At 46.7% G+C, this 22,367-nt stretch overlaps 1 protein-coding gene across 3 annotated transcripts in view; it reads right to left on the bottom strand.

Annotated features, from left to right (window-relative positions):
- SCUBE2 (signal peptide, CUB domain and EGF like domain containing 2) overlaps positions 1 to 22,367 on the bottom strand; it is a 72,774-nt gene that overhangs the window by 37,202 nt on the left and 13,205 nt on the right. The window contains exons 1-11 of one of the 3 annotated variants that reach the window (XM_027579592.2): positions 18,725 to 19,797; positions 17,219 to 17,375; positions 15,565 to 15,690; positions 12,960 to 13,076; positions 12,097 to 12,186; positions 7,352 to 7,468; positions 6,279 to 6,401; positions 3,734 to 3,850; positions 2,248 to 2,370; positions 1,712 to 1,828; positions 1,366 to 1,452 (exon numbers count right to left, since the gene is read on the bottom strand). In XM_027579592.2, coding sequence (XP_027435393.1) covers positions 1,366 to 1,452; positions 1,712 to 1,828; positions 2,248 to 2,370; positions 3,734 to 3,850; positions 6,279 to 6,401; positions 7,352 to 7,468; positions 12,097 to 12,186; positions 12,960 to 13,076; positions 15,565 to 15,676 — 1,003 coding nt within the window. In that variant the 5' untranslated portion in view covers positions 15,677 to 15,690; positions 17,219 to 17,375; positions 18,725 to 19,797. Of the gene's footprint in view, positions 1 to 1,365; positions 1,453 to 1,711; positions 1,829 to 2,247; positions 2,371 to 3,733; positions 3,851 to 6,278; positions 6,402 to 7,351; positions 7,469 to 12,096; positions 12,187 to 12,959; positions 13,077 to 15,564; positions 15,691 to 17,218; positions 17,376 to 18,724; positions 19,798 to 20,465; positions 20,621 to 22,367 lie in introns of those variants that run through there. The other 2 variants (XM_027579591.2, XM_027579593.1) reach the window with 2 other exon arrangements.

Genomic DNA, 22,367 nt, shown 5'->3' on the forward strand with positions numbered 1-22,367 from the left:
ATCCAATGTTCAAATATAATAAAGAGAGGGCCCCAAATAACCTCAACACCGAGATGAACTATGAGGTCACTTTTGTGACTTCCTGAGAAAGAAGACCAGAATCCCCTAGTTCGAATTTGGACATGACTGCTGAGGGAAATGGCGAAGGGCAGGTTCTCATGGAGAAGCCTTTCCTGGGAGGACGAGGTTGAGGGAGCAGAAGAGGATGGCACTCTCCAAACGCGGCTCCGATGTTTGGGCTCTGGGGGCAGCAAAGGTCCCACTTTGAGGGCCTTGTGTGCAAAATTCTGCTCTCCCCCCACAATCAGCCTTAACCATATGTCAAGCTCTGGAGCCCAAGCCCAGGATTCATACTCTAGCTGTTTGACTTGTGATGAGAATTTAAGCAAGTTACTAAAACTCCCTAAGCCTCAGTTTCCTCACCTGTAAAATAGACAAAATTGGGGTACTTACATTAAGGTACCTACATTACTGTGAGGATTAAACGAGAAGATGCAAAAAATAAAAATAAAAAATTTAGCCTACTGTCTGGCACACAGTAAGAACTGAATAACTATTAACTATCAGCTTGCCCATGCTGGTTAAAATCCCAACTCCACTATTTCCCATCTGAGTCTGGGTACATTATTTCACCTCTCTGAACCTCGGGCTCTTCATCTGATTAATGAGAAGAATAGTAAAATTTCCCTGAGCACTGCAATGTGGATTAAATCAGCTCAGACATGTAATACAGTGGCTGGTATATTTAACCGCTCAGTCAATATATCCGAGTATTATTGTCCTGCTTTGGGTTGCTAGGTCTGCTCATATATGTAATATGGACATCAAGAATCCTTTCCTCATTCAGACATTCTCAGGATGTAATCACAGAGATGTCTACATCGGGGAGGACGAGGCTACTTAGAATCTTTACATTTCATCTTTTGTCTTCGGACAAACTAGAAAGGGTTGGGGACTCTTTCTCTGGACAGAATCTTTGTCCCCTGTCATGCCTATGTCTAGCTCCACCAACGTCATGTGCACCAGGCACACACTGCCTGGTGGGCCTTTGAGGTACAGGGAGTCTGGGAGACCCGAGTCTCCTGATCCCAGAGCTCTGTGGGCCTCTGCCCAATATGATGACCGGCCAGGGCTGAACACGGACGGAGCCTCCGAGCACACAGTGGACACTCGGTATGGATCTGTTACGTGGTGAGTCGGTTTTCAGGCACCAAGGCTGTGGGCAAGAACAGCCTGCAATGTGCTCGCAGCACTGAGGAGATTAAGAGAAAAGAAAATAAAGCCAATGCTCAAGAATAGCACCCCAAGAATGAAGCCCATTTACCATAGTGAACCCCAGAGAGAACACGCAGATTTGGTAATTACCCCCGAAAGTAGAGTCATTGGATTTTTGCTGTTTGCTCTTGAGAGAAGAGGAAGAGCCGCAGGTGACAGAGTAGGCCTCTTGCAGTCCTGATGGACAGAATGTGGATTGTCAACATGTAAGCAAGTTACAGTCCCTCCTGCTAGCAGCTAAACTCACACCTCACCCCCCTTTCCACAGAAACCACTAGACAAATGCCCAGCATATGGGGCGTCAAAGCATGGGCCGCTGGTGGTCAAGGGCAGCCGGTCAAAGACCTGGGAAGCCTTTGAGGGCATCTAACACCTAACGGCCAGGAAGGCCTGGCCCTGGCATGAGGACTTGCCCCAGGGACAGGGACCCACTCACCTGAAGAGAGGTGAATGCCCGAGTGACATCTGAGGAAGCACCTGTCTCCTCCACCACTCTTACCGCAATGCAGGGACACATGGGGTGACACACTAGTGGGCAGGACCCCCTTCACTTCTAGACAGGACAAAAAGCAGACACAGAAAGAGCGGGACACTTCCAGGTGAGTCCCAAACATCCCAGGCCCCAGGGAAAGAAGGTACGGCTGATATCCAGCACAGAGCACAAGACACGGGGCACTATTTCCCTCCAAGGTAAAGAAGCTACTTGTGTGCTGTTTTGTTTTGTTGTTGTTTATTTTTTTTCTTTTCCCATGCGGGAAAACAGAAGGGAGGTCCGACCTACACAGAAGCACAGAAGGAAACACCGAAGAGCCTGTAAAGTATCTCCTGTTTTTTAACTATTTCGAGAATGGCTGCTGCCACCGAGGGGACAAGCGTCAGGGACGGGAGGAGGGCGGGCGCCCCCCGGCCCCGTGGAGACAGGGCTGCCCTGTCAGTGCGAGCCCACCGACTGTGGGACACGGCACCCCTTACCCACACAGTCTTTCTGATTCCAGTGGAGCTTGTATGCAGAGTGGCACCGGCATTCGTAGCTGCCCACTGTGTTCACACAGACCTGCCGACAGCCCCCATTGTTGAGACTGCACTCGTTGGTGTCTGCAGAACAAAACACTCTCCTGTCACAGCAGCCCGCTGGTGACCAGGCTGACGCCGTCCCTCCCCCGAGGAAGCAGCAGGGAAGCCACAGGGTCGAAACTCACTAAACCAAGGGAAGGTGTTAACCGCTTTCAGGATGTGCACTGGTCACCAGCTGACCCCACTCCCCACTCCGTGGGTCTCCTGGCAGAGGCTCCGCCAGGATGGTCTCAAGTTCCGTTCTGGACCGAACCATTCCCCCATTAAGGATACTCAGAAGGGGGCACGCTCTATTTTCACATGTCCAAACGCAAACACCACACAGGCCTCCGATGTGGAATTCTACCATCCTCCTGAGCTACACGCCAAGGGAGACAGAGTTAGGATTCCTCACTGGACAGTTCAGATTCAGTAGCTGAAGTATAGAGAAGGAAAATGACTTGCACTAATCCCCATCCACCCAAGACTGAGTCCAGGCTGGAAGGCAGCTCCACCTAAAACCCAGACACACATCCGTATTCAGGGCATATATCCTTGGGGTTTCTTGATGGACTGGAAGAGGGTGTATTTAGCCATGCCAAGGATGTACTGAAACAGAGAAGAGAGACAATGCTATCTATACCAAACCACTACTCTCCATTCTTCTTAAGCACAGGACACAAGAATTGGGCAGGAAGTATTTAAGCCCAAGGTTCCCAAATATTCAGATACTCAGTATCACCCTGGAAGCCCTAGCCATTCTGAATCAGAATCTGAATCTGTATTCTCAAAGACTGTTCAGTGAACCTGATGATCAGGGGGAGCAGGGTGGGAGTCATTTGATTTATGCCATAGTCGACATGAGCATCAGGACAAATGACATCCGAACACGGGGCTACATGGACACAGCGCAGAGAGATAGTCAATGGTCCACTTCCAGCTCAAAGACCTGCTCGAAGACCAGCTCAGATCTTGAAACAGGCTTCTCAGCTCAGCTAGTTCCTAGGAACAGCAAGGCTATGGAAACGGTTGGTGCCCTGCCCAGTCTCTCTGAGCACTATGACTTTACGATCCACTGGGAAGTTCCAACAGACAGGGTACCAGCTCCTGAGAGATCCTCCCACTGTCTGAATACACTACATCAGTAAAGTCAATAAAGAGTTCACAGTTGATTAGCTCAGTTCCTCTCTCTCCTCCATAACGTAACATGTTAAAGGGTTCAATGTGAATAGATTTCCCTTAGCAGATGCTTCCCTTGAGTCGATGAACTCACTACTATACTAAAATGTCCGGTTCATTCCCTCAATATTGGAAACTTGACCCTGACCTGGGGAAACTGGGGGAGGTAGGCCCGGCTCCCCTGCAGGCCCAACCACCCCTGCCTCTCGAGGGGCCTACTGCTCACCTCCGCAGTGGGTGAAGCCATAGAGGGTGTACCCTTTGTTGCAAGCACATGTGAATGTGCCGGGGTGGTTGATGCAGTTGTGGTCACAGGTCCTATCCAAAGAGCATTCATCCACATCTGTAATTGTCAAAGGGAGAGGGGAGCTGAAACAAACTCTGAGGGGTGAGGGGAAAGAACAGGTTTATAACTCCACTCATTGACCGACACTAAAAACAACGGAAACAGAATTTAAAAAGTATCCATCAGTTCGCCTGCTCACTTGTGTCAAAGAAAATGTTGAACAGCCTACCATACATATACTCACAACCAGAATCCTTATTTCTAAATTCTGTTACAAATTGCACTTACCTTTAAGCTCCGTTGGTCTCTCTCTCTCCCATGCTTACTCGCAGGGCTGAGTAATTTAAAATATTTAAGTGAAGCTAAACCAGATAACATACCTTAAAAGGGTTTGCAAACAATAAGGTGAGAGCCATGCGTTACTGTTGTTATATTACTATTGGTAAGACAACAGTACTAATTATAAAAGCTATAGCAAATGGAAAGGAGAAAACAGTTGGGTTGGAAATAAATCTGGTTCCTATCTTTCCAGAATTAGTCTTCTGGCCCCAAGAGGTCAATTGGGTTTTAATGTCCTCTGCACTAAAAGAATGCATGAACGCTAACAACCTCAGTGATTTTCTATTGCAGACACTAAAATTTGGTGGTTAAGCTCCAAACTGGATCCTCTTGGCCAATCCCTTGGCTTTGTTCTTCTGCCATGGTTCAGCCCCACAGGGCCCCTCCTGTCCTGGTCTAATGTGGAGGCATCACTGGCTTCAGCCGAGGTCCTGGAAACTAGCCTCAGGAGCCTGCCTTTGTCAATCTAATTATTTCTTCTGCCCTGGTCTGGTCCTTACATCTTTCCTGTAGACTAGAATTTCAGTGCTTCACTTCCTCAACTCTTTGGAGGGTTTTAACAGAGTTACGACTTGTGTCTCCAAATGGATAAGCCAGGACCAGTGCAAAACTCAGTGGAAGCCAACTAGCCCAGAGCTAGATCTCTTTTTCAACATCAAATGTGCCATAAGAAACTATGTTAATAAAAAACAAACATTTGGAAGGAACTAGAGGAATGAAGAAATGAAATTAAAAAGGGCAAATTCTTACAAAACCTCATCACTAGCTTTTCCCAGAAATCCTGGCAATTTCTTCAGTAAATTTGTTCTGTGAAAATATTTCTTCTCTCAAGACCCTTCAGTGAAAAATAAGACAAAGTCCATTTCTTCCCTAGTAATTGATGTCACTCTATGAATTCTGTTATTCACATCAGCCAGTTGTCAAGAAAGTGGACTTGTTCAGTAGCTGGCTTTGGCTGCACATGATGGGCTGTGGCTTTGCCAAAAATAATGAGATCACTTTTCTAATTCCTTTTTAATGTGTTTACACAGCTTAAACAGTATTTCTTGCTCTGTACATTATGAAACATTATGTGGAACATCAAATTTGCTTTCCAAGTCAAATGAAAGAAAGCCATGCAATAGTCATCCAGAAGGAACTTGCTGAATTTAAAGGGGGCTATACTTGAACTGCCTGACAAATTATGTATTAAGAGAAAAAAAAGAAGAGAGAAACCTAATTCACACACAAGATTTTCTAAAAACATAATGTTACATTTTTATTACCTGAAGTGAAAGCAGATATTATTTTCTGATTTTGATTTAATTCTGGGATTTCTAACAAAATAAGTTAGGCTGTTCTTATTCCCAGAAATGGAACAAGACTACATGACAGCACATCTTTCCTCAGAGCGACTTCCTGTATACCCACAGGGCATAAAAGGTGCTCATCTGAAAATATAAATGATGCCCCTCATCCAACACAGGTTACCACCACTCCAGAGTTATTAATAACAACAAATCCTCCCCAAAGATGCTCCCTTGATACCCCTTGTGTGGGAGGAATGCATCTAAGAGGGGGGTCTGCAATCCTGCCTTGCCTCCACTCAGTCGCCACCCTCCCTCCCCACTGTCCCTCTCCCCAAGCCCCAGAGGCTGGCTGGTCATTAAAACAAGGGCTGTAAGGAAAAGACCAACTGGTACATGACCTTGATTATGGGTTGACCCCAACTTTTCGCTAGGAAAAGATAAGGTATGTTAACTAAATCTACATATTTTTGCCAAGTTTTGTTACAAAAATCCACAAAATTAAAGGAGTTTTAGAAAATTTAGAAAAAATAAATTATTCATAATCTCAACACCCTAACGCAAACCTGTTTACACTCTGTGATCCATGCCATTTCTAGCAGTGACCTCTGCTATTAATCACACCAGATGGATTCTTTGAGGTGTTCTCTAATCATTAAAGCTTAATGTCCAAAATATACTTGTGAGCTATATCAGTGTTTTTATTCTACCGACAGAGGAAATAAGTGAGGCATGGGTTGGCGGCTGGATTAATGACTCCATTGAGAAGCCCCATGAGCCCGTCTCTGCCAGCCTGGGGTTTTGTCTTCTCGGCTCCCACCAGCGGGCACTGGACAACACAGCTACGTTTCAGCACATACCTTGGCAAGACTTCTCATCTGTTAATAATTTAAATCCCTTTTTGCAGCTGCAGTCAAAACTGCCCACGGTGTTTTTGCAGAAATGATCGCAACCTCCATTGCGGGTCTGGCACTCATCAATGTCTGTAACAGGCAAGCATCGGCAAATCAGAGAGCAAAACTGGCCTGCTTTTCCACAAATCCCTGACATGCTATTGTGTGCGTGCTTCTTTGCAACAAAAACAGACCCTGCGAAAGCATGTAAGGATGTTTGCTGATGTTTTTAATCTTACACATGTTTTCTTGTTTGGCTGAACCAATTGGGAAAGACAAGTGCCTTGGCCCTTGAGAATTCTGACTTGTGCTACCCTTGGCTAGCATTAAGGAAACAAATTATGGGAAAGAATGGTGATGTCCTGTTATAATCTCATCCTTGCACTGCTCTCTCGAGTTAAGATGGCTCCCTTTGGTGCACTTTCCATTCCAGTTTAATGATTAAAGTTATAAGGAATTAGAACATTTGTTTTGGCAAATTACACAACGATCAAGTAGCCTCAGTGCTTTTGAATGATTCCTGATACTCAAATTAATCTTATCTTCTCTCAGTTTCATCTGGTAACTGGTTATCTGCTTTGTATCATGTTAAAGAATGAAGCCTTTGTACTCTTGCCCATGAAATACTAGCAGGTCATTGAGGTCTCTATTCATCAGTAAAAGTTAATTGTACAGCTATTCATTAAGTTCTCTGGATAAAAATCTTGGCTGTTATTCATATAATAATCTTTAGGCTGTTACTTATGATATGCTGATACTAGCACCTGCAAATGAATGTTTTCTTGAACTTCTGCCTTTTTCTAATAAGGCTGCTACCTGGGTTATCTGATGCTTGCAGAAGCTGACCTTCTCAACAGTTAATGTAATTAAGTTGGTTCTAATTAAGCTTACTCAATTATAATCTTCCACTAGCCCAGGGAAGAAAAGCTTTTCCAGCGAGATGAATCATACTCTTTCTGGAGTCTCTCCAGGAGGTTTGGGGCGGGGGGAAGAGCTGCCTTTACCCCCACACATTAGCAGCTTAGAGAGGCACAGGCTACCTTTACAGGTCTTCCCATCCAACTGGAGAGTGAATCCAACAGGACAACTGCAATGAACACCTGTCGAAGTATCCTTACAGGTACGATCGCAGCCTCCATTGTTGACAGCACATGTTTCTGACAAGGAGGGAAGAAAAAGACGGTTAGCTTGCTAAAGAAGCACTGATGCAGCTGGGAGGAAAGGCTATGACTGCAGGATTAATGCTTGACAAAGTTCACGAAAGCCAAGAGGCATGGTGGGGCACTCACAATTGTATCCCAAGTCTCTATCACCTGCAGGTGAGATAAAGGGAGAGCACGGGCAGCTCCTCTCACCCACCTAAATAAGAGACATCTCCCAGAGAAGCTTGAGAGAGGGGTAAAAATGGCTCTCCAGCCTGCTGAGCCTTTCCCCCCTCCACTGGCAGGTCGTTCCTATTGATCCACAGCCACTGACCTGCTAAGTGTGGCCACATCTGGCAAGCTAGATGTGAATGCAGAGCAGGGGAAAGAGGGATGTTCCCTCCTTAAACCCGAACCCTCTCCCTTCAATATAAGAAATGGGCGAAGCAAGAGAGGGCAAGCTTCGCCTACCCCAACCATTCTCTTGCTGCAGACCAACGACTTCATCCTTGCAATTGCCAATTAACTCAGATTAGGAGTTTACCTTTCCCTGAAAGGAGAAAGAACTTGTCACAGATACATGAAAAATCAGCCACAGTTATTAAGTCCCATCTATAGAGATGAGGAACAATAAGCAAATGTCCTTCTAGTTTTACTTACTGCTTTTACTTCCATAGCTACCTCAATGTACAGCCTCGGGGAAAAAGCTTAGTTCTAATTAAATATGCCAGACAGAACAGGTATAGCACCCTTTCCTCTCAAAAGCTCACATGAGAGTAAAAAGATTTTTTAAAGCATAAATCTTTAAGAACTGGCACAGCCACTGTAGCAAACAGTATGGAGGTTCCTCAAAAAGTTAAAAATAGAACTACCCTATGATCCAGTAACCACACTATTGGGTATTTACCCCAAAAATATGAAAACAGTAATTCAAAGGGATACATGCACCCCAATGTTTAGAGTAGCATTGTCTACAAAGTATGGGAGCAGCCCAAGTGTCTATCGATTGATAAATGGAATATTACCCAACCATAAAAAGGAAAGAAATCTTGCCATTTGCAACGACACGGATGGAGCTAGAGGGTATTATGCTAAGCAAAATAAGTCAGAGGAAGACAAATACCGTATGATTTCACTCATGTGGAATTTAAGAAACAAAACAAACGAGCAAAGGAAAAAAGAGGGAGAGACAAGCCAAGAAACAGACTCTTAACTACAGAGAACAAACTGACGGTCACCAGAGGGGAGGTGGGTGGGGGGAGGGGTGGAATAGGTGGTGGGGACTAAGGAGGGCACTTGTTGTGATGAGCACTGGGTGTTGTATGGAGGTTTGGGTCGGTAAATTGTATACAAACTGACATTACACTGTATGTTAACTATGCTGAAATTAAAATTTTTAAAAAGTACAAATCCCTAAGGACAAAGAAAATGGAAGCAAAGACAATAGACGGAAGATGTCAAATATTCTGAAGGTGGCATGTCAAGGAGGGGCAGTGATGGACAAAGCAGAAAGCTAAACCCTCGCGGTCTGCAGAGGGGGTGCCAACAAGCGGTGAGCTCGGGTAAGCCATAGAACCCCAGAGAGGCCCGGGAATTGGAGATACTAACTTACTCTAGAGGCAGAGGTAAGGTAGGAGTTAAAAACAGGAAGACTGATTGTGAGTCTATAGAACAAACAGACAAACCCTCAGACCCCCTCCTAAATTCCACGGCCAGGTGACTACCCCTTCCCTTTTGGGGCCGCAGCAGAGAAATTCATCTTCTGGAGAAGTAGGACCAGAGAAGCACGGGACTTGAGGGTACAGGAATAGCAGGAGGGAGGAGGCCACACAGTCAGGTGAAAGTCGATACCCTGAAAAGAGAGATCTCAGAGCCTCACCACCACCACCCGCCCCCATCCCCAGCTCCAGAATCACTGGCAGTCAAGCCGACGTCCCCTCGGCAGGAGACGGAAGGATTCCGCTCCAGCTAAACTGGCCTGGCCAAGTGAAAAGACATACAGATACCTGCATTTGAGGGTCTCCAAATGAAATGGCTAAGTCACTGCTAAACTAGTCATCCAAGTTTAAAGCCTACCAGCTGGTAGAACGTCCAGTTAACTTTTTAGTATTTCACTATTAAATATGAAAAGTCAGCCTAGAATCACCAGGTATTTCAGGAAGGCCTTTGCTATGAATACATGCACCAAATCAAATAAGAAGGGAAAAGGGAACTTGGATGAACCAAAGACAAGACAGGGAACAAAAGAAAAGTTTTAAAAATCTCCTAATTAATTTCCCTAAAGAAATAAGGAAAGCATTCATGAAATATGAATAGGTGCCTCCAACAGAAGACCAAAGTAAAATTCTTAAAAACTTAAAATATGAAAGCAGACATTTAAAAAGAATCCTGTAGAGGGTTGGAAGAAAGAAAATGAAAAGTCTCCTAGGAAGTAGAACAAAAACTTAATTAGTGGAGTTAAAACAGCCAACTGACAGAAGTTTCAGAGAGAAAGAATAGGGAATAGGTAGTTAAGAAAATTATCAAAGAAAAAATATAAGGAACTTTCTCAGAACTAGGGGGCTCAAATGTCCATACTGAAAAGGCCAACTGAGTGTTCAGCACAACAGCTGGGAAAAGTCCCATCATGAGGGTCATTATTGTGAAATTTCAGACCACCAGGGACAAGGAGAAGACCCTGAAAACAACCAGACAGAAGCTTTCATGGGTTCCATTGAAAGGATCAAGAATAAAAATGACTTTAGACTTCTGGAAACAACACTGAATGCTTGAAAACAATAGAGCACTCACTACTCACAGCTCTGAAGTCTATACTGAGCCAAATGCTCAATAAAGGTAGAGTAAAAAGGCATTTTCAGGCATGGGAGGTTTTTAAAAACCTATACCTACCCCTGTGAACTAACAACAGAGAAGACATGGGGTCTACAGACACCGGAGTGAGGTGAAGGGGATTCCCAGGCCGGTGCTAGCAGGAAGACCCAGACGAGAGGTGTGCAGCCAATCCGGGGGAGTCACGCCCCTCCAGAGCAGGAGAGGCCTCAGAAGACACTTTAAAAACATTTTTATTTATTTATCTATTTATTTGAGAGAGAGAGAGAGAGCACGTGGCAAGGGGGGACCAAGGGAGAAGCAGACTCCCAACTCAGCAGGGAGCCCAACTCGGGGCTCAATCTCAGGACCCTGAGATCATGACCTGAGCTGAAGGCAGACACTTAACCAACGGAGCCATCCAGGTGCCCCCAGAAGATACTTTTTAAGAAGAAAATGGAATTAGTAAGTCAAGTGCTGTATTTGAACACATTAAAAGGGTTTTAGGACTCTGCTCAAAATTTGCAAAAGAACTGGTAAGAGGTACTTAGAAACCTAGGCAAACAAAGAAAATAATAATCAGCGCACACTACATGGTGGGGGTGACTCATATTTAGATACTCCTCGGCACAATGACGTAAATATGTACTGTTGATCTCAATAGTGATAGAACCACAGTAAGGGTGTGGGGGAGGGAGAGGGTGTGCATTGGGGGAGGGGGCAGAAGAGAGCTAAAACTCAGCGCGCTCTGGAATAAAAAGTCACAGCTAATATCTAAAACTGACACATCAGAGAATAGGTGTATAATATAATATAACAGGAAAAAGGGAAATAACTGTATACACTCTTCAGAAATGAGGGGGAAGGGGAGTCAGAAGAAGAAACTAGGAGAAATGGAAACTGTTACCTCTGGCAAATGGGATGAGAGAAAGGGAAGTTTTGAGGCAAGAAAATGACGTCTCATTACAAGCTTAATAGCACTATTTAGGTTTTTAAGGTTTTTTTTTATATTATTCATATGTAGTATTTTAACTTAACACAATTAAAAATAACTTTAAGAGGGCAGAAAAGAGCTCAGTGCCCGGTGACCAATGGCTGCTCAATATATTACCTGTTAAATCTAGAAGCTATCAATAAGTTGGTTTTGTTCCGGTCAAGCCAAGCTTTCTCTGGAACAGTAATTCGCCAAAGGACCTGACTGCCGCCCCCACAGCCACAGCCTCTACTTCTGCTCCAGGCTCCAGCTCCACTGGCAGACCTTCCTACACCCACAGCCAAGTGCCACTCTTTTGCATTCATCTCTTTTGCCATCAACAAGGGCTGAAGTCAGAGGGACGAGGACTCCGCTGACAAAAACCCAGACACATGGCCCTGCTAAGCAAGGGACTGCCCAAAGTACCTCCCTGGTCACAGCCGCTCAGAAGGACTGGCGCTGACATTCACTGACCACCCACGAAGTCCCAGGCGTCGGACTCTGGGCACTTTGGCACATTGTCATCCTCACTGAGCTTCCTGATAACCCTCAGAGGTAGGTTCTATTACCTCCAGTGTGAAGAAAGACCGGGAGACAGGGGCTCAGGGCAGGGGGGTCAGCGCAGGGACACTAACTGGGCCATTCAGGGGGCTGGTGCCCGTCCCACAATTGCCGGGTCCTTGGATGGGGACTAAGTAACAGCAGTGGGGGAAGAGCAGACACAGTCTGGCTTGACAGGAGCTGCTGACCCTGGTCCAGCTGGTCTGAGGGCATATGGGCCCCTGGTTCAGGCCTGAGGTAGTAAATGAGGGAGGGACAGGGTCAAGGACAGTGGCCAGGGAAGGGTGGGGGAAGCGCCTACCCATGAGCAGCCGCCGCTTCACCCGCTTATCACCGTCCACCACCGACGTGGCATTGCTCTCTGTCACCTCCGGAGCAGTGTCCTCTCGCTCTGTAAGAGACGCCCAAGAGCACAGTTCTCCAACTGAATGAGTCAGATGGCTCACCCCCTGCACAACCACTTCTGCCGAAACCCCAGACGTGAGAACAATGGAGGATATGCGACTCTGTTCGCTCAATAAAAATGTGTTGTAACGAGGCTCTGTGGGAAACCTGGCCTGTTAAAGGGCCACAGAGCCTTAGTTAACATTGGAAAAGATTCTTGAAGCATATTGCAGTGACCAAAGAGACACCAGGGAATGCAAGCTTCAGGTTCACTCCAGTACCCTTAGTCCAGCACAAAAAGAATCTTGGGGCTGGGAACCTCTAAATGGAGCTAGCGAAGGGCATGCCACAAAGTACAGGATTGGCATCCTGACAGAAATACGCAACACTGTCTTCTGCTGACCATAACAGCCACTGCATCATCACAAATGGCTAGCTTTAACTTCATGTCGCCCTGGCCCCAGCCTCCAGAATACCATCTTCAGGAGCCCCCCCTAGTCTAAGAGAAGAGAAAGGGCTTTCTGAGGTGGCACAGGGAGAGAGAGACCTCCTTCTCCCAGGACTAGACCACTCACTCCCACTGTCACATGTAAGGCAGCACGGGACCTATTTGGAGGCAAATGGACCGGAAGCACCCCAAACCTGGTGCTAAACAACATTCACAGGGGTAGGGTTAGGGGGCAGGGGGCTAGGGAGTTAGGGTTAAGGTTAGGGGTTAGGGGTTAGGGTTATGGGTGGGCAGGCTGGGGCGGACCCCTACCAAGTGTCAGGGTCACTCACCATGGCAGCTTCTCCCATCTGCGTGTATCTTGTACTGGGGATGGCAGCTACACGCTGGGCCTTCAGCAGTGTCCTCGCAGGAGTGCTGGCACCCACCGTTTCCATGGTTACAGGTCACTGAGAAGAAAAGGAATCCACACGCTGAGCGCTGAGTTTTCCACAACTGGGGCTGTTTTTGTTTCAGGTCTCTGATATTCATTTAGCGTGTATTTGCGCACCTAGTATGTGCTAGGCTCTGTGAGTAAAACAAGTAACTCTGACTCAGAGCCTGTTGCTGTCTATGTAAATAGATAGTCGGAGCATGAATTCAAGAAATGCCGAATGACAGATTTGAGCAATTATATAGGAAGATGGGGATGGAAAGGCAGATTTTCACTATTCATTCAGCTGTGGTTGCCAGATGACCACTATTATACCAAAAGATTCTAGACTACTGCTTTGGTCTATCAGAAGAAGTTTGCATATTAATGCAGCTATACTGGGCCTATAGAAAATGTTACAGCCCTTTATGACTGGGAGAAACAGATAATACTTAATTGTACATATATGTTAGCATTTCTCTCATCTGATTCTATCTAGATTAGTTAGAAGGGACAGTGTTCAGAGGAAATGATGACTCTGCACATACTTAATGCAACATTACCCAAGAATTACAAAGACTGTGTATGAATTCATTGATACCAGCCAAAACAAAAACAGAAAACAAAAAAACAAGTCAAAACTAATGTATTCATCAAAGTGAACAGTGGTTACCTCTGGTAGGAGAAATGGGAGAGGGAAGAATATGCTTCCTTTACACCCTTAGAACTGTTTGAATTCTTACACAGGCATTTGTCATTTTTCCAGTTTAAAAAAACTAAATACGTATTTGTGATGTGAGAAAGAAACTGTTCTGCTTCACCGTGAGATAAACACTGTGTACTCATGAGAACTAAATAGGAATATGAAAAAAGAAGGGGCAGGAAGAAAGAGCAAAACAAAGTGAAACAGCTGGTTATATGGTAGAATTCTGCATTTTTTTTCTTTTTGTTTTTTCCTCAAACATGATTATAATATTATTTGAGAAGTGACCTCTTAAAAATATTGAAAAATTTAAAATTTTAAATTCCAGGTATTCTACTGGCCAGAGTCTCACTCCACAGGTGAGCCTCATCTGGAGACCTGGGTCATCCTTGTGAGGATATGGGGAGCGAGGAAGGGTCTCCACTTTGCTTAGCCCACGGGAAGCCCTCAGGGACAGCCTCACTTTTAGGGGCCCCAAGTGGTGGTGGTGGTGGTGGTGGTGGTGGTGGTGGTGGTGGTGGTGGTGGTGGCACTAGCCCTGGTTTGGCAGGCTTCAGGGCTGCACTCTCTGCTTTGTGGTGGAGACAATGGAGATAAGGCTCTTACTGGAGAAACAACCTCCTCCTCTCTTAACGGCTAAGGCCGACTTGCTGTAAACAACCATCCCTAGCAAACTGCGGGGAAATTATAGAAGGTCCGTGGCTTTGGGAAGCGTTGCTAAAGGAAAACTGTCCATGTTTCCTCTGGCATAAATAGTGGTTTAGGAACACCTTTAATGGCCGGTTATTTCCTATGACCAGTTGGAGTTTCATTCTTGTGTTTCATCATCGTGTGGCAGCTGTGTCCGGACGGTGGACACCCTTCATTCATTCAGTAAACAAACGTGTATTGAGCACATCCTGCACTGGGCACTGGGGGAAGACTGAGAGGCAGAACTAAAACGAGATCCCTGACTGGGGGCGTTCACAGGTGAGGGGACAGACACATAAATGTACAATTCAACCCGGGCGTCCCATGCTCTCACTGAGGAACCAACAGTGTTGTAGGAGCCAAAATACAAAATGGCTGCCCGGCTGGTCAGGGCAGGCTTCCAGGGATGTTTAGCAAGGTGCACCAGCCTGAGAGTTAGGAGGACCTACACCTGAACCCTCACTAGGCGCATGCTCCCTGTGTGACCTTGTTGCTTTACCTTCTCCACAAAATGAGGATAATACTTAGCTCAATAGGGTGGTGATATTAAGAATTCAATGGAATTGGTACATCTTTGGACAAGCCTTTACACATAGTAAATGTGCCCTCAAAAGCAGCTAATCTCCTTCTCATTATTAGAAGTTAGGCAGAATATTAAAGGTTGACTGAGAATTCACCAAGCCAGGTCGGGAGGAGCGCTTGGAGAAGGCTTGGAGGCATGAAGGAACACGGGCTGTTCTCCAACAAAGAGGTAGGGTGTTTGGGAAAAGGAGGCAGATGAGGTTTGTACAAGAAGCAGGACCAGGGAGCAAAGAGCTGTGGTTGCCAGATGACCACGTTTGATTTTATTCTGTGGGAACAGGGAGACCGGCCCCAGCATTCACAGTCCTTCTGAATTTTATTTCCTTCTGATTAGGTCCCTTAAAAAGCATCATCTTCCTTCCCTCCTTCCCTAGGGGAGCCCACCCCTTGTGCAGCGAATTTAGTCCTCAGTAGAGGTCAGTATCCTGAGACGACTGCCTTCCTGGACGCGGCTGCTCTGCTGTGAGGTGGCATTTCTGAGCTGGGCTGCAGAAGACACCCCCTGGGATAGGCCGGCTCCCAGCACAGGCCTGTGCTAGTCTGTACTTACAGACGCAGTCTCTCTGGTTCTTGGCCAGCTCAAAGCCCGGCCGGCACTCGCAGGCGACGCTGCCCCTCGGGGCCTCCTTGCAGATGTGACTACAGCCGTGATTCTGATTCATGCAGCTCAGACCCTCTGCAAAAGAGCAGCACGCAGCCAGTGACCAGGCTGCAAGCACAGTCCTGAGCCCCAGGGGCACTGCGAAGGGCTGGAGGCTGGGACCTGACTGCCTGGGTCTCCATCAGCCCCACATTTTAAGAAAACATGCCATTAAAATCCAGCCAGGTCAACTAACAGAGACATGAAGAATTTCCTCTGTCACCCAAGAGATCCGATGCCTCAAGTCTCCTAAAGAGGAAGGAGCCCTCCTAATACTCGGAAAAGAAAGCGCCCCCCAGAGGCTCTCTGGTGTGTGAGGAGCCACAGCCTGCAGACCCCAGGAACCGGCACTCAGACTCTTATCTCCGCCAGGTTGTTACCCAGGCTGACCAAGAAGGCAAAGAAAGAAGGAGAATCTAAGACTATCTGCAGATAGATGAAGATGGCCAACTTTTTCACATACTCTTGAAGATAATTTTCCGAAAACCTCAACCCTCTTTTCTCCCCCAACCAAATCCACACTTTGGAGGTGACTGTGACTACTGTATTTTGGCATCAGTACACAAAGGGCCCAGGGCCTCTCTTCAGTGACCACTGTCACTTAGTCCCTGGGCACCCACCACCCCCAGCAGGCTCGGAGCACAGCACAACACAGCCGCAGAGGGACCCGCGGGCATGTGGTTTCCTTCAGCCGCTGTAAAATTCTCTCCAGGTAGACTATCATTTTCATTACGGTCCAATCCTGTGGTCACAGGGCAGGGAAGGGGGTTATTTCCCCGGCTGGTTTAACACGCATTTAAATGATGGGGATCATAACCTAGTGTATGTCCATGTGTTTTGCCAGAATCCTGCCTCTTCTCAATACGACTCTCTCAGACCCCATCACCTGCCAGGAACTATTATCATGCCCAAGAGTATTCTCAAGACCTTTGCTCAGCTCCTACTGCATTACTGACTACATGCCCGTCTGATGCTTCTTTGCATCTGTACAATGCAAAGTACAGAGAGTAGGTTTTTTGTTCTCAGCTAACAAGACACTCTCTAACACAGGAAGTAGCACTGTTTTAAACATGAGTACAAGAAGTTTTCATTCGACTTCTCTGGGATCCTACACTGTCCTGTCCTGCCCCTAAAACCTTAGTTAGCCAAGTGGTTTTAATTAAGTCAAAAGTCACTTCTCTCCAATTCTCACCACAGAACCGTTGATCTGTGCTCAACTGGAATAGCCGTTTTAATACAAACAGATGTCATTCCTATTCCAAAAGACAGCGTGACAGTTAATACATCCCATACTCTCTTAAAACCATTTTGTTTTTTCTCTGACAGTTACAAGCTGTTTAAACTCCCGCACTCCATCTGCGTGATTCATTCACCCATGCCAAGGCTGCTGTCAGTTAACACAGAATGGGGCTTGGACCCGAGGAGAGCAAAGCTCTCTCGTAGCTCTGGCTGGTGATTTGTGGAAATGTTATTTGCTTCCAACTCTGAGACAGCACAGGAGGTGAGAGACAGCTGCCTCTGGAAGCGACGTTCTATCCTCCTAGGAAGGCCCGGCAAGAATTACATTTGTCCTTGGGTCAGCAGAGCATTTGGGATCACGGGTGCCAGGAGCCTCTAGAGCTGAACATGACCGTGCCCAAGAAAGGGCAGTGGCAACACCAGCAAAGCACGCTCTCCGGACAGGTCAGGGGCGGCCGCTTCTTCTCACCCTGTTTACGAGTCTGTGGAGACATTTGCAAAGTGACCTGTCCTGCCTCAGAGCAGCAATTCATTTATACAAGAAATATTTCATAAGAATTGACTATTACAAAATTAAATTAAATTAAAAAAAGAGATTACTTAAAAATAAAATATTAAAAAAAAGAAAGAATTGACTGTTAAAAACAAACAAACAAACAAACAAACCTGACTGGGTGCCAGATGCCTTGGGGATACATGAAAAGTTGTCCCCTGGTGCCCTATCATATCGAGCTAGACCTAAAGTTACCAGGAGATAATAGACATTAAAATTGCTCTGGAAATGCTGGGGGCTTTTCAAAAGGTGCCCCTGAAGCTGTTCATAGTTCTCTGACTCAAAAAAAAAAGGCCACTCCTAGGGAGGCAGATGGGTCTGGTCCAAACTAGGAGGGCTGGCAATCATGTTTCAGGTTGCTAGTTCACCAGGAGGGAAATAGCTCAAAAACATTAGAAATATCCTATTGCGGTGGTCCCACTGAAGAATATTTCTGGAAACTGGAGAAAAATATATCTTGCAGAGTGAGAAACATTCTATAAAGGATGGAAACAGGCCCTGCTGAGAGATAGCCCCTTCCTCACTACCCTGACACTTCCCCCTACTCTGAAAAGGCAGTGGTGCAAACATCGAAAAATATTCTCAGAGCAGGCAAAACAAAAAAGGAATGCTCATTTTGAGAGCCTGAGCACCCATGAATAGGGACAAAGCCTGGCTGCGGCAGTATGTCTCTCCCCAGCCTACCCCCATTACATGGGTGAAAACACACAATCTCTTTATCAGAGCTTTGGGGTCTCTAAGAATAAAAAAAAAGAAAAATCAATAGCTTAAGCTTTCCCTCAGAATCATCTATTATGATCCCCTGAATTGAAGAACATTTAGTAAATAATTATTAAAAATAACTGCAACACCAAAAAATACAAGCTTGCAGTATTACCTTCTTTTAACCAATTTTGGAGTATCAACAGGGGGTTTTAAAGTCCATTTTAATACAGTTTCTAAGAGTTTAATATGCACATCAAGGAGGAAATAAATCTTAAAGGAACACTGTTTACAGACTGTTGTATTTGAAGAGTTAAAACCTTAGGATGGACAGGGTCTGTTATCAACCGCTATAATCTGTTGGCTCAGGCTGCCATGAATTCACCAAGAAATCAGCCTGCAATACAACAGAAAAATCAGAGAGCACTTACAGACCACAACTCAAATTCTTGGATTTTGCTTTTAGCTCCAGACAAGTATGTTCATTTTAAATACTCTTCAGGGAATCCAAGAATGTCTGAATTGTAGAAAATTTAGAAAACACAGATTGCAGAAAGGAACTGCTTTTGTATTTACTTCTGTTATGAAGAGCCTGTGTCTGTAATCAGTCTGGAGGTTCTGTCGGAAGGGAGAGAGGGGCTGAGCCACTGCTTTGGAAGCGCAAGGTAAGAGATGATCTTAATCGCTGTGAACGGCTTTGTGAGTCGGTGGGGAACCATACTGTGTTTAAGCAACGGCCTGACCCACAGGTCCCCACTCCTATCCGAGGCACCTGTAGGGAAAGCCGAGTGACTTCCCAAGAAGCAGCTTTGAGCAACCAAAGAGGAGGTGCCCCGAGATCGCTCTTACTGCTGGCTTCTTAATCCTACCTCATCCCAGATGCAAGGCTCACAGAAAAGTCCAGAGAACCTACCAGGAATGTGAAACCCAACTGCTAGTCTATCAAGGGCCACGCCTGCATGAGATAAGAGATCTGCCTGATTAGAGCCAGGGTGCGTGTCTCTCCTGCCCAAACACTGAGAACCAGCAGGCTCGGGGTGATAAGACTCATCAAATCCACTGGCCTGTGACCATTCTTCTTAGTACCCAAACAGCCTTTTCCAGCCAGGTAGAAGAAAGGATCCATCATTCTTGGAAAATGAGGCAAAAATCATCTTCCACAAAGATACCCTTGAAAAGTCATAAGAGGGGCACCTGGGTGGCTCAGTCGGTTAAGCGTCTGTCTTTGGCTCAGGTCATGATCCCAGGGTCCCGGGACTGAGCCCCGCATTAGGGCTCCCTGCTCCGGGGGAGTCTGCTTCTCCCTCTGCCTTGGCCCCTCCCCCCTGCTCGTGCTGTGTCTTTGGCTTTCTCTCTTTCTCAAATAAATAAAATCTTTAAAAAAAGTCACAAAAACCATGATTCAACAACAAATCTACAAATGTGTGATTAAATAGCAGAAGAACTTAAAATCGCCTCATTCTTCAGTTATGAGAACGAACAAGCAGCACATGCCAAAAGGAGTTAATAGTCTAATGTTTAGAGCACTTCCCTTACAAACACGCACGGGCAACCCCGGGACAACCCAGCCATCAAAACGTAGTCCTTCAGCTTAAGAAAGAGCAGAGAATTAAAAACATGTCATTCAGTTAATGCCTCTCCCCGCCCCCCCCCCCCCCCCCCCCGAGAATCCACTGAACTAACAGAGGAATAAAAAAGGTATAGACCCAAGGCAAAGAGAACAAAAGGGAGGCCATCAGAAGAGCCGTCTACAAAATTTCTGGAGGCATGGTAAGCGGTGGCTTGGGGAAAACCACAGCATCGAAAGCCCACGTCTGGGGAGGGGGGTCCCTCTGCGCTGGAAGCCCAGAGGCTCAGAGTTCAAAAGTGGGAGACCCAGGGAAGGGCAGAGCTGGGTCTGCCTGTCCCTATAAGAAGGCTCCAGCCCCTCCCTACCCACCCAGAGCCCAGAGCAGGCTCGCACTTGGTGCTGTGGTTTGCAGCACCGTTTTGAAAAACTTGGCAGACTGTCCATTACATTTCTCTTGAGACATCTAGTCATGTTTGAAATGTTCTCTATTTAAAGATTAGAATCAGGAATGTGAGAGTGTGAAGAGACCTCAGAACTCACCCAGCCCAACCCACTTATTTTGCCAGGTGAGGAAATGGAAGCTAAAATAGCCTGCCCAGGGTTACCCAGTAGCAGGGTCTGGACTCATCCCCAGGCCTCCAGATTTTCCCATACTCCATGCTTCCCCTCGAAAAATCACTGAGGGTGGGGGAGGTTTTCAGAGGTGACACTGCCTGCCCCCTACCCCCCCACACACCCCCCACCCACCCACAGCAGAGCCGAGGCACCTTCCAAGCGGTGAATGCACGTGTGCTGATTGTCACTCAGGAAAAATCCCTCCTTGCAGCGGCACTCATAGCTCCCCATGACGTTGACACAGGTGTGCTGGCAGCCACCATTGTTCTCCAGGCACTCGTCCACATCTGGAGGGAGAGAAGGATTAGCCTTGGCTCTGGGGACTGTTTCAAATGCCCACCCCTCCCGGCAGTTCAGGGACACCTGCTAGGCAGAGATGAGGTCCCTCTTCCTTCCCTGCATCACAGTAGCTCTCCGAATTGAAGTCAGCAGGGACCCCAGACCGCAGAGCTCTGGGGCGCCCTTAACCAGGCCTTCCACACAGACACAAGATAATCAATTCAGTAAATACTCACTGAACACCTTCTCTTTCCAGAGTATGGTGCTAGAGGAGACAGTAAAACACAGATGAGTACGATCAAATTCTTCTGCTCTGGGAGCCTGCCCCGTCAGCAGAGGGAAGGAGACAAACATCCGAGTAATTGTGGGATACAGTAAAAGGTGGTGCGAAGGATGAAGAGGCCACCTGGCTGTAGGGTACCGGGATGGGTTTTATGGAAAAGCTGATGAAAGATGGGCCCTACAGGATGTCTTCAGTTCTAAATCAGGAGAAGGGATTTTAGGCAAAAGAAAGGGCAGGAACGTAGTGCAGATGCTGGGCGGGGGGGGGGAGCATGGAGTATGTTCAGATAAGGGCAGCCATTCAATTTGGCTGGAGCACAGGTCCATGCAGGGAAGTTACAGGAGATAAAGCTGGGAGGGTACCAGGCAAAGAAGTTCGGCCTTGATTGGGGAGGCAGTTGGGAACCACTGTAGCAAGGGTGGCATGGTCAGACCCTTGAGTTGGGAAGAAGAAGGTGGTAGCCGAGGAAGGGTAGGATACAAGAAGAATTGAAAGTCTGGGAGTCTGGCTTCACGTGTGTACCTGAAATAGCCTCAGTTGGGGCTAGTGGGGGACCAGACCTGGGGTCTGGCCATGGGGATGCCTAGGAAGGAAGAAATAGAAAAAACAGAAGAGGCCTGTGGACAAGGTGCCTGCAGGGTGGAAAACCACGTGGGCATCCGGTACGGTGGCCGAGAAACATGAAGACCAGAGCCGGGTGGGGAAATGGGCGTGAAGATGAGGTTGGCCCCCACCATGGCAGGAAGGTGATGTGTGTGAGATGCTGACCTTCAGGCCTTGGTCCAGAAGGCAGTGGAAAACCTGAGTCTGGTGTTGTGAAGACACCTCGGAAAGCCGTTTACTTGTGGTGGCCTGATGAAGTGGTGGATGTAGAGGAGAAAGCCGAAGGCAGGAGTGGGAAGGGAGAGAAGGGTGGCAGAGAGCACAGGGCCAGAGGCAGAATTCAGGAGAATACCAGGGGCAGGAGAAAGTAGAGGAGACAGCAGAAGCCCCAGAGAAGGAGCCATCAGAAAGACGGAGAGGGAATGAGTCATCCTCTACCTGTCTTCCGCCGCCCCCCCAGGGTGGGTTAAGGGACTTTCCTTCCATTGTGTCATATATTACTCTGTGCACAGCTCCATCAATACACTGACCGTATCACATTCTCAAAGTCTTCTTTTTTTAATTTGCACCTTTTGACCCCTCAAAACCTTTCACTTATCCATCTCCACTGGATTGCAGACTCCTTGAGGACAGAGATTTTTGTTTTATTTAGCACAGCCCTGGAACTGCAGATGCACATTGTTCAGTGCATGAACAAAAAAGCAGGAGAGCATAGCATCACCAGAGCCAAAGCAGAGGAAAAAGCCTCAGACATGACAAAGCCTTAAGGAGAAGGCTGATACAAAAGCAATTTATTAGGGTTCTAGAGGGGAGGGGGGTAGGGGGATGGGTTAGCCTGGTGATGGGTATTAAGGAGGGCACGTTCTGCT

Source organism: Zalophus californianus, chromosome 11 (genome assembly GCF_009762305.2).
Source record: "Zalophus californianus isolate mZalCal1 chromosome 11, mZalCal1.pri.v2, whole genome shotgun sequence".
NCBI classification, from domain to species: domain Eukaryota; kingdom Metazoa; phylum Chordata; class Mammalia; order Carnivora; family Otariidae; genus Zalophus; species Zalophus californianus.